The sequence below is a fragment of the Crinia signifera genome, chromosome 6, assembly GCF_055691185.1.
Source record: "Crinia signifera chromosome 6, ASM5569118v1, whole genome shotgun sequence".
Taxonomy (NCBI): domain Eukaryota; kingdom Metazoa; phylum Chordata; class Amphibia; order Anura; family Myobatrachidae; genus Crinia; species Crinia signifera.
The window spans coordinates 165,733,345-165,745,683 of record NC_139222.1 but is presented as its reverse complement, the minus strand read 5'-3'; the positions used below and the strand labels follow the sequence as shown (position 1 = coordinate 165,745,683).

Here is a 12,339-nt window from a genome sequence, read left to right as displayed (position 1 = left end):
AGGCGTAGGAGATAATATTTGTAATTAGATTAGAAACTGGTTGCACAAATGGGTACAGAGAGTGGTGGTAAATGGCACACATTCCAGCTGAGGTAAGATCCAAAGTGGAATCCCACAAGGTTCAATATTGGGACTCACCTAATTTAATATATTCATTAGTGATATAGGTAATGACATAGTAAGATTGCAATATTTGCGGACGACACGAAAGTGAGTAAGGAACTTGACTCAGGAGAGGATATAGATACACTGCAAAGTAACTTGAACTGGAAAGGTGGAAAATCTGGTTGAATGTTGAAAAATTTTAAGTTATTCATTATGGGAACAAAAATGAACAAGTTACTTATATGCTAACTGGGGTTAATATAGGGAATTATGCAATGGAGAGGGACTTAGGAGTCATCATAGATAATACATTAATAGTAATAGTGCACACTGCTCAAGTGCAGTAGCAAAAGCAAACCGGACACTGGCATGCATTAGAAGGGGAAAGGATGCAAGGGATGGCAATGTGCTAGTGCCTCTTTACAAGGCATTGGTGAGACCACACTTGGAATACTGACCCTTATTCTGGTCGGTGCGGATATATCCGCGTGCGTTCGGGCCGCCGATGTTTTGTGTCTGCGCATGTGCAGAGGCGTCTCTGCGCATGTGCGAGCGGGGCGTACGGCCAAATCCCGCATGAAATGTGAACACTCCGAACAGGGGGTAAAGAGGGGCGTGAAGGGCTATTTGGGCTCATTACCATATGCATACGCCCCGCGTTTCATGGGCGTATGTATGGTAATGACGCACGTGTAGGGGGCGGACATATGACATCGCCGGATGTCAGCTGCCCGCCAAGATCCCTGCTTTTGCACGGAAAAATGTCCGTGTGGTCTGAGGTTGCGGGAGCTGGTGGAGCACTTGGTCCTGCATTCGATGGTCTGCGACCATCGAATGATGGGGGGTGTTCCCTTAGATGGAGGAGGCGTATTCCATGAAAAATACACGTGCGGTCCGTTTGGCCAGCTTCTTACCACGTACGGACGGAGTTGGCGATCCGTATGGAAGGCGGGGTTTCGCACGCACGGTCCTGGCCGCATAAACGGATCCGGCCGCACCGATCAGAATAAGGGCCACTGTGTTCAGTTCTGGGCACCTCACTTTAAAAAGGACATGAATGAATTGGAACAGTTACAGAGAAGGGCAACTAAGCTAGTAAAAGGTCTCAAATCACTAGAACACAAAGATAGGTTAACCAGGCTGATTGTGTTTTCACTGGAGAAACCAAGGTTGAGAGGTGATATGCTTAGTATGTTCAAATACAGAACCGGGAATCATAAGGAACTGGGAAATGATTTGTTCAGTAACAGGTCTATAATTAGGACATGCGGGCATGTACTGAGGCTCAAGGAAAAGAAATTCCCTGCTGAATTAAGAAGAGGATTCTTTACAATTAGAGCAGTAAAATTCTGGAACTCATTGCTGGTGGGGATAGTTAGTTACAGCAACTAATGTTAATGACTACTGTCAAATCAAAACTGGATAAATTCTTGGCCACTAAGTGAATCCTATAGATGTGATTTACTCAAGTCAGTAGTTACAAGTCAAATAGGTTGAACTCGATGGACTAACATATTTTTTCAACCTTAATTACTACGTTACTATGGGGTTTATTTTGGTTCACTCTTTCTGACAAAATCCTTCTTAGATGGACAAAACCATGTGCACTGCAGGGGGGGGGGGGGGGGCATATGTAAAATGTGCAGAGAGAATTAGATTTCGGTGAGTTATTTTGTTTCTGTGCAGGGAAAATACAGACTGCGGTATTTTTACACTGCAATATAGATCTCACTTTGAAGTAAAACCCCACCCAAATCTAATTCTCTCTGCACAAGTAACATCTGCCCCACCTGCAGTGCACATGGTTTTGTCCATCTAAGAAGGATTTTGTCAGAAAGAGTGAACCAGAATAAATCCCTATGTTACTACAGTATATGCTTATATGGGCAGAAACTAGAGATGTGCAGACTCGGATTCCAGAGATCCGAGCCCCCACGGACGTCATCATTTCGAGCCTGGTTCCGAGCAGCGCTCAGAGATTCCTGCAGGACTCGGGTCCGTCCGTGTGGTCAGAACGTCATCTCCCGGCGCCAGATTTTGTGAGGCTTTAAATAGCGGCTGCTGCGCCCGCCATCTTCACTCCAGTCTAGTAGTGGGTTGGGAGAGGGTGTGTTGGTGGTGCTGCTGCTTCCTGGGCTTAAACTTGAGCTTGACCTTGAACGCAATATTTTTTATTCACTGGGGCTGTCTCTCAGTGCTGCTGTGTACTCTGTTCTCCTCTATGCTTAGGGTGAGATCACCCTAGCAAGGAGGACAGTCTAACTTTCTACTTATAGTACTACTTTCTCCTCTGTGCGGTCAACCTCTGGTGTGCTGTGCTGTAATTTTTTTTAATCGCTGGGGCTGTCTCCCTCAGTGCTGCTGTGTACTCTGTTCTCCTCTCTGCTTAGGGTGGGATCTCCCTAGCAAGGAGAACAGTCTAACTGTGTACTTGTAGTACTGCTGTCTCCTCTGTGCTGGGGCCTACCTCTGGTGCTGTTCTGTAATATTATATATTATATTAATAATTAATTATATTATATATAGTCCACTGGTGCTGCCTGCACTGAATCTGCCAGTATTATTTAGTTACTCAGTCCACTGTTGCCACTGGCAGTGCTACTGCCTAAGTATACCTACCTATTACATACTAGGCTGCTATATATAATTTAATAAAAAAATAATACCAGTGCTGCGTGTGACTGTAAAAAATAATTCCATGCTGCTGGTGCACTGACGTGTGCCACTGAGTGCCACTGCCAAGCTGTACCTAATAATACAATTAATTATTATAAATTCTGCTGGTGCATAATAGTCTGCTACTGGTGGTGTGTAACTACATTTTGTGGTGACCACTGGCAGTGCTACTGCCTATCTACTTAGGAGTTTAGTTTCTCTACCTACTAGACTGCTATATTATTAATACTTCATTAAGTTAATTATATATAGTCAACTGGTGCGGCCTGCACTGAATACTGTGAATAGAGGTTGCCAGTATTATTTACTTAGTCCACTGTTGCTACTGGCAGTGCTACTGCCTAAGTGTACCTACCTAGTAGTACAACTACATACTAGGCTGCTATATATAATTTAATTAAAAAATAATACTTGTGCTGCGTGGGACTGTAAAAAATAATTCCATGCTGCTGGTGCACTGACGTGTGCCACTGAGTGCCAAGCAGTACCTATAATAAAATTTATTATTATGAATTCTGCTGGTGCACATACAGTATACTAGTATTGCTGACGTATCTACCTTTCTTGAGCCTAGTACTGCCTTATCTACCTGTCTGGTGCCAAGTACTGCCATATCTACCTGTCTGGTGCCTAGTACTGCCATATCTACCTGTCTGGTGCCTAGTACTGCCATATCTACCTGTCTGGTGCCTAGTACTGCCATATCTACCGCTGCAGTGCCACTCTTACATGAGCCATGTGTTTGTGCCGCACACTTATGTGGCTTAGCATAGTTATCCAGCTACCTCGGTGCAACCCTTTGCCCTTAAAACAATATTGTGAGGTGTGAGGGGTTCAGAATAGACTGGAAATGAGTGGAAATTAATGTTATTGAGGTTAATATAGTGTAGGAGCAAAAAAAAAAAAATTCTGCGATTTTAGCAGTTTTTATGCTTTTTAAAAAAAAATCAGAACCCAAAACCAAAAAAATCTTAACACAAAATGTTTAGGGGGTGTTTTGGCAAAACCCATTAGAACCCAAAACCTCAAGGTAATCAGAACCCAAAACCCAAAACAAGAAAAGTGGCCGGTGCACATCCCTAGCAGGAACTAACATAGGGATGCCAACTGCTGTCGCATCATTTCTGTCTGACAGAGTACCACTGCTGATAAATCAGTACCATTGTCACCAATCAGGTTATGTTGCAGAACCTGAGTGCCACTGTAGATGCTTAGGGCCAAATGTAATAGAGTTTCAGAAAGTGAGAGATTTTGGGAGAGTTTTCCCATTCTTTTTAAAGCAGCAATAAACTACATGGCAAAATCAACCTGGTTTTGCAGTGTAATTGATTGCAGCTTTAAAAAGAATGGGAAAACTCTCCCAAAATCTCTCACTTTCTGAAACTCTCACCCTATTACATTTGACCCTTAGAGTCTAATGGGGCCTACACACGGGGAGATGCTGAAGCATTCTGAGCGATGCTAGATCACCCAGAATGCTCAGCAAGATTGCTCAGCACACAACGATGTGTAAGCGATGTGTGTTGAGCGATCTGTCAGGGCCAGTGTCCTCTGGTGAGCAGGGGCGGATTTAGGGGTGAGGGTGCCCCTAGGCACAATAATGGCCACCCCCCCCCCCCCCCCTAATAATTGTATTAACATGTGGAATGACTACATCAATCTTGGGGGGTTATTCTAGTCCATTCTTTCTGACAAAATCCTTCTTAGATGGACAAAACCATGTGCACTGCGGGTGGGGCAGATGTAACATGTGCAGAGAGAATTAGATTTGGGTGGGGTTTTTCTTCAAAGTGAGATCTATATTGAAGTGTAAAATCATGCAGTCAGTATTTTCCCTGCACAGAAACAAAATAACTCACCCAAATCTAATTCTCTCTGCACATGTTACATCTGCAGTGCACATGGTTTTGTCCATCTAAGAAGGATTTTGTCAGAAAGAATGAACTAGAATAAACCCCTTGGTGTTACCTCATCTACTGATAAACATTGATACTCCACATGTAACCTGTGCTTAGGTTAATTTCCCATCCCCTTTTCCCTCTGATTATGCCTCTGTAGATAGGGGACTTTCCAAAACAACATAAGATTGTAACTAATGCATGCCCAGAAAATGCCATGCTGAACAGCAATTACCAAACCACCCCCCATTACCACCCCCCAAACACTATCTACCCGTCACTCACTTTGTGACTAATCCTTCAATGGGAGCTCCATCACAATTCACTCCCTGTGCATTCACACTGTGGGTTTGACACATGCACAGTAAGAAAACTAACCCTAAATATGTACGTGTGTAGGCCCCAAAAGTGTGCTCCAAAATACTTCTTTCCTGTATATACTTTATTTTACTCACAGGGGAGCAATGAGAGTGCATTCACACTGCGGGTTTGACACATGCACAGTAAGAAAATATTAAACAATTTCCGTGCAATAATCGCTTCCTGACCGCATCTGAATTATGCCCAATGTGCTATGCAGCACTTGCCGCGCCCATGAGGCACTGACTTACTGCAGCAGACACCTAACATGTCCTAGACTTTTCTGCCTTGGTACCAGAAATTAAAAAATGACAGTCCTAATATAATGTGCTATTCTGTAAAAGCCATGTTTCTTCTTTTACAATTCCTGAAAAGATAAACAGAGATGTAATTATATTATAACTGAATAGAATAATGCAACCATGTGTACCAATTTTTGAAAAATAACAGGTGAAATCCTTGCATATATGCAGTATGTATTTATATCTGTTTCTATCATCAATGTTGTTTATTTAATAATAAAATAGAGTTTGCTCATCATAACAATTGGTTAGGTGTACACTGTGCAGGTGTTCATCTGGGGGCACTCAATATGTGTGGTGGACCACAGCAGCTGCACTGACGGGCTAGTCAAACCCGATGAGAAACAGGGGGAAAAAGTTGGTTGAACACAAGGTTCTATAGCAGCGCTATTGAAGATGTGGAATAAAAGAATAGTGCCTGCGCTGGCTGTACCAAATAATTGTACCAGACGTTTCTCAAAAAAAAAAAAAATTTTTATTAAAAACACTCAAATATATGTAAAAATCACACTAGGCATACAAATGACTAGCCTCGTAGTCCATATTGTGGGGTATATTAATCACTGGGATAGCGATTATGCATTGGATAGCTGAGATAGATAGGGTGCTGATAAGGTTATATTACCATCCTGGTCGGTCTGGAAGATGTTTGCTTTTCCAGATATGGAATCACAGTCCTGGATGCGCCCTGTAATAGGCAAGGGCTTGAGCTCTCCCCTCAGGGGATTATGTCCTTTGGAAACTGGGATTTTAGGGATCATGCAGATCTGAAATTCCAGCAATTGGGATATCTGCATGATCCCTAAAATCCCAGTTTCCAAAGGACATAATCCACTGAGTGGAGAGATCAAGCCCTTGCCTATTACAGGGCGCATCCAGGACTGTGATTCCATATCTGGAAAAGCAAACATCTTCCAGACCGACCAGGATGGTAATATAACCTTATCAGCACCCTATCTATCTCAGCTATCCAATGCATAATCGCTATTCCAGTTATTAATATACCCCACAATATGGACTATGAGTCTAGTCATTTGTATGCCTAGTGTGATTTTTACATATTTGAGTGTTTTTAATAAATTGTTTATTTTTTTTTTTGAGAAATGTCTGGTACAATTATTTGGTACAGCCAGCGCAGGCACTATTCTTTTATTCCTATTTTTGTATTTTTTAGGGCTTAACCGCCCTGTGCCAGCCGCTGTTGATTTGCGCACCACACACTTTTTCCATTTTGTTAGCTATTGAAGATGTGTGGATGTTTTGAACCGCAATGTGGTTAAATTTAAAAATTAAGAGATTGGATGAACTATTACAATATATTTAATAAACTGAAAATGTCAGCAATAATTAAAATGCATGTGTAAAAAAAAAACAACATAAGGGTACAAATAACAATTAATGCACTCTGCATGTTGGACCTGTATGGAAAGTCCTGGGATAGGGAGTAGTAGGATGGATGAAATGCAGTTAATGTTATGTGGGTATATTTACCACTCCATGGCAACAGATGTAGGGAAGTTGAAATTCGGGCGTCCTCCTGCCAGTTGACTGGTTGGGGTATGGATGGACCAATATTTTCCAATGCTGGATCTCCTGGTTGTTATGGAGATGGATGATCTCCACACTGAATTGAGATGGAGGTAGGGTGGGGAAGTTTCTCCTTGTTGTTTATGGAGATGAAACAGTGCCCCAATGGGCTTGGAGGGTATGGACTCCTGTATACTGGATCCTCTCTAGTAGGATGACCTTCGGATTTGGTTGTCACTTTCCACGGCCACTGGAGGTTTTCCAGTTACGTTTCCCACTGTTTGAAGAGATGGTGGAGTGGTATTGTATCTAATAAAAGGAAAGGATGTACTGTATCCACAGGCAATCAAGGTGTTTGTCCAACAGGGGCAGCAGTGGGGGTGTGGGTGGGTCCCCAACGCGTTTCGCTGCTTACCCAGTGTGCAGCTTTATCAAGGATGCTAGAGTGACTGACAAACTGGCTTATATACCTATAGCAATCAGAGCAATGCATGGCACTTGTGTGCTTAGGTCATCCAATCAAGTTAAAAACCAATAATAATAAGTTAAAATTGAAGAGGAGGCAAATTAATAAATATACAATCATAACTTTACAAAGAACATGGTGTTTTTATTAACCGTGATAGACATAGAGTGTATTAGGTTGATTTACCTTATTGTACAGGCTCTGGTCACCTGACCCGGCTTGGCCACATGACCGGGACAGGCAACCAATCATAGCCCTAAACGGAGCAGTGTGTACCTTATGGATGTGTCCCCTTCCTGGTTAAGTGTTGCGCATATACTATGCGCCACTTGCCTCTTCGGGCGAATATGATGATGCGGGCACATATGTCTACGTGATCCCGCTTGCTTGAAGTGCGCACTGAGGTCGCGATCACGTGACTCGCATCATAACTGGCCGTGTCGCGTTGTCACCTGACATAGACGCGTCACGGTGTCAGGTGACACGGGCTTAGTCATGTGACCCGCGTCACTGCTACTTGCGGGGTATGGGTGAAAACCGGACCACGACAAAACCCCCGGACCGCCGGACCAGACATCAAACTCTGCATTTTGGAGCTTGTAGCGTCCGGTCCGGGGGGTGTCCTGTCCGGGGGTGTCCTGTCCAGGGGGGCTGCCTGTATCACCTGTCACCAGGTAGAGGAGGAGGGGTAGAATAAAGGCTCCCTGTATGATCCGGGCATGTAGCAAAAACTGGACGGTCCGGACCACACAGGGAGGCTGTAATATCCCCTCCCCCATGTCCCTGGAGATAGCTATCACAGGGACCCCCACGGATAAGACACCCCCCGGACAGGACACCCCCCCCCCCCCAGACCGGACCCTACAAGCTCCAGACTGCAGATTTTGATGTCCTGTCCGGCGGTCCGGAGTGTAGTCCGGGTCCGGTTTTTACATAGTCCCCTAATTGCGTTCATGATATTAAGTTGTTTGGGTCATGTGGCTAACTACTCGAGTTTCAGTGTGTAGTGAGGTCACATGACTTCTTACTGGAGATAAATACGTGAGCCACATAGCCTATCAGGGGGTTTATTTATAAATACGAGTCAAGTATGGTTGTCATAGTAACATAATAAAAGGAAGGGGGGTTAAACATTAAGAAGAATAATGTAATGTTTATCTCTGAAGGCTTAATTACCAATAACCACCTGCAACGTTAAATGGTATTACTGGGTACACAATAGATGACCATGCAAATGATACAATGTCGTTCATAATTTCCCTTGAACTTCCTTGAACTCCTGGACAAATGATATAGCGCAAACACACTGAATGATTTCACAAAAAGTTATCTCCAGTGGCAACACCCAGGAGTATAGCTGTTTTGGATGATATCTTCAGATTCAGCTTTAGATGACAGAAGATGTTGCGAATGACCCACGAGAGCATGCATTGTTAACGATCTAGTGCGCACACACTAGACTAGGGCTGGGCAACACCGGCCCTCCAGATGTTAGTGAAGTACACATCCCAGGATGCTTTGCATTAGTTTTGTTATGTGGCCATGCTGAAACTGATGCAAGGCATGCTGGGATGTGTAGTTCATCAACATCTGGAGGGCCGGTGTTGCCCAGCCCTGCACTAGACGATATACATGAAAATTTTGTTATGACTGGTCATTTAATGTGCATGATGTTTAAAGTATCATCTAATGCAAGGGTCCTTAGACTATTTTGCTCTGGGACCCCATCAGACAATAACAATAATTACAGGACCCCAACAAGTTACTGTAGAAAGCCATCACATCACATATGTAGTCAGCAAACAGCACATATGTGGCAGCATTGTGGAGGCACAAAATGATTGTAGGAGTCTAAAATAACAGACAATTCAACAGATTTTTCAGACTCTTTGAATCACTGGGCGAGATGTACTAAAGGGAAAATGCGGTAAAACCCCCGTTTTACCGCATTTTCCTATGTACTATTACCCGACCGCACCGTCACCGCAGTGTAGAGTATCGCCACCTTTGGGTGGCGATACCCTATAGAAGCCTATGGGCTTCTTTTCGCCGCCCGACGCCTCCGCTGAAAAACCCGCCAACCCCCCTCTCCCCCTCCCTCTCTTACCTGGTCCAGGTCCTCCTGGACCCGGAAGGTAACACCTTCCTCCCCCTAGTGACGCAGCCGGACGTCCTTCCAGCTACAGGGGGGAGGAAGAGGCGCCGGGGACAGCTTGCATAGCTGTCCCCGGCGTGAGGGATGCAGAAGGGGGCAGAGAGGTGACGGAGACCCCCCGCACACCACATTCCAGGTATCGCGGGGGACCTCCGTCACCGCATCGCGATGCCAGCCGCATATGTTAGTACATATGCGGCGGCATCGCGGCGGGGGGGCGCGATGGGCGGCGATGTATTTTAATACATCCCGCCCACTGACTGAGATGTGAAAAGTCATTGGCCTGATGGTCAGCAAAATGGAGTCGGGACCCCATCAAGCGAAGGTCAGGATCCACAGTTTGAGCACCGCTGGTCTAATGTGTGCGCAGCTACTGTATAATAACTTGTCATCAATAAATAAAAATGCAATTCAAGATAAAAATAAAATATTTATAAATTAAATCTATTAAAACAAAAATATTATCCCCTCCTTAGAAATATTTAGCCATACTGAATACCTGTGACTTCTCTTTGGTTTGTCATGCTAAACTGAGGCTATTACGATAATAATTGTTACCAGTCAGCTTGTATTTTATTTACATGAAACATGATAATCCGCTAATGTATCCTATTCCTATATAATAAAAGGCTAAAACTGCTCCGTGCCTCTATGGGAAAACTTCAAGGTTTTTTTTGCCAGTGACCACTGGATGGCGCCCAGCATCGTACACAAAGCCGCCAGCACTGACATTACTGTTATGCTGTTCCGTAATTTTGACAGGCTGTTAACTAGAACTGTATAATTGCAGTTTGCATTGTTTTGAAAATTATAATTATGGTGCCCATAGACGGTCCGTTCCCGGACCGTCCGTTCTGTACTATGAGATGCGCGCTCCCACGCATCTCATCGTATGGTACAAAAAGTATGTGCTGCACATACTTTTTGTACTAGGTACACATCGCATCGGATCACAGTGCATGCACAAGGCATGCACTAGGGATGCGGTCCGATGCGATGCGTGCTAATTAAGTGCCGAACGGATCCGTTAAACGGACCGTGTATGGGCACCTTTATTGCTGAATAAGCCTCCAAATTATAATTGCTAGATCAGGTTTTCCTAGCACCAAGTCAGTAAAATCATATATAATGTGTAAAAACTCTGTACAAGCACCTTGCTATGCTATTGGAGTATTACTTATTATACAAGTCGGATTCCATGACACTTGGCTTTCACTGCCAATGCAGTAGTTGCAAAATTTGGAAGCTAATGACACAAACTACTTACAGTACCTGTTATTTTACACGCATTCTTCTATTGGCAGCATACATTACTCTTTTCAAAACTTAACTAAAAAATATTCACTTTACAACACCCGTTTTACATTGCAGCAGTAATCCAGGTTACTGTTAGGTAGGGATGGCCATCGACCATCGATGATTCGATGGTTCACGGCCGATGTCGAATACTTTAGCCATCGATGGGGGAGAACCAGATGGTTTCCCTCCATCGATGGAACAGCAAAACAATGTTTTTTTTTTGTTTTTTTTGAAGTTTTGGGACACGGAGCATAGCTCCACCTCCAACACCCGCGAAGCCCCGCCCCCCGTGTTTTGATTGGCCCACAAGCCAATCAAACAAACACAATGGATGACCATCGATATGTAAAAATATCGATGGTCATCCATAGCATAGTTTAGCACTATCGATGGCCAGTTGCAGAATTGCCATCGATGGCAATGGCAACGATGGCCATCCCTACTGTTAGGTTGTTGCTGAGTCAACTCGGGTCAAAGTTCAGTGTGAAAGCACCAAAACTAATAACTGGGATGGCCAACCCAGTATTTCAACCTAGGTTGTAAGAAGGGTTATACCCGCGTAGCCCTGTGTTTTAATGGGCGACCCTGGTTTGGGGGTCATTCTGATCTGATCGGTCCCTGGTGTATTCGTACTGGGGACCAATGTTTGAGATCTGCGATGGGCATATTCGCATGTGCGGGGCTGCTTTGCGGATGCACAGGGGGGGGGGGGGCGGTACGGAAGTGGGCAGGGTGTACACACAGAAATGGTAGGTTCGCCCAGGAAAACGCTGGGCATCCCCATACGACCTGCCCAACTCCATATCCCCGTGTGAATGCCTTGGATGCTTGCAGAGATAAGTCTGTTAAGGCGCTGACTTATAATTGCAAACGGGTGGTACAATCATTTGATGGTCGGCAACCATCGAATGATTTCACCCCTGTGCGCTCCCTTGCGAATTTATGTTTTTGCAAAACATCCATTTGCAATGCGCCAGGAATGTACGCACGGTGGCGGGGGTGGCATTCGCTCGCCCGGCGCGCAGCGTTATATGGATCACTAAGCATCAAATTTATGTTGCTTAGTGAGCCAACCCAAATCACCTCCTTAGAGTGAAAGGGTTGGACCCGGATCCAACTCGTCTTGGCATTTTGATATGAATATTTAGACATTCAAATATTTATAGAAGTGTAACTAAATAGCTATTAATGTGAGAGTAAGGGTGCCCATACATCAGGCATTGCATCTCCCCGAACAGTGAGAAGCACTGACCCGCTGATCGGAGGCCATCAATGATCGCTGATCCATCCAAGGATCAGGGAAATTACTAGGTTAAAACTGCCCAGTTTGTGTGTTTGGTTGTGGGTGGAGGGGCACAAAAGTAATACTGTACATCCCAGCTTCCTAAGTGCCATATCTCATGTGCTGTGGGTGTTTGAGCAAGCCCAACATTCATGGTGCCACCTTATATGTCTAGTCATGCTACTTTCACTTGTGTGTGGGCAATATGATCACCCAAATAATTTCTCAAATATTGATTCCCGTGCACAGGGCCCCAAACATGCCCAAGG

The 12,339-nt window shown here is 44.4% G+C and overlaps 1 protein-coding gene across 1 annotated transcript in view; it reads left to right on the top strand.

Annotated features, from left to right (window-relative positions):
* The first annotated feature begins 6,136 nt into the window (after positions 1 to 6,136).
* Positions 6,137 to 12,339, top strand: part of LOC146009669 (protein-glutamine gamma-glutamyltransferase E-like) — a 31,426-nt gene continuing 25,223 nt past the window's right edge. Inside the window, exon 1 of the mRNA XM_083150126.1 lies at positions 6,137 to 6,272. Within this exon, the coding sequence (XP_083006252.1) occupies positions 6,137 to 6,272 (136 nt within the window). The remainder of the gene's footprint in view (positions 6,273 to 12,339) is intronic.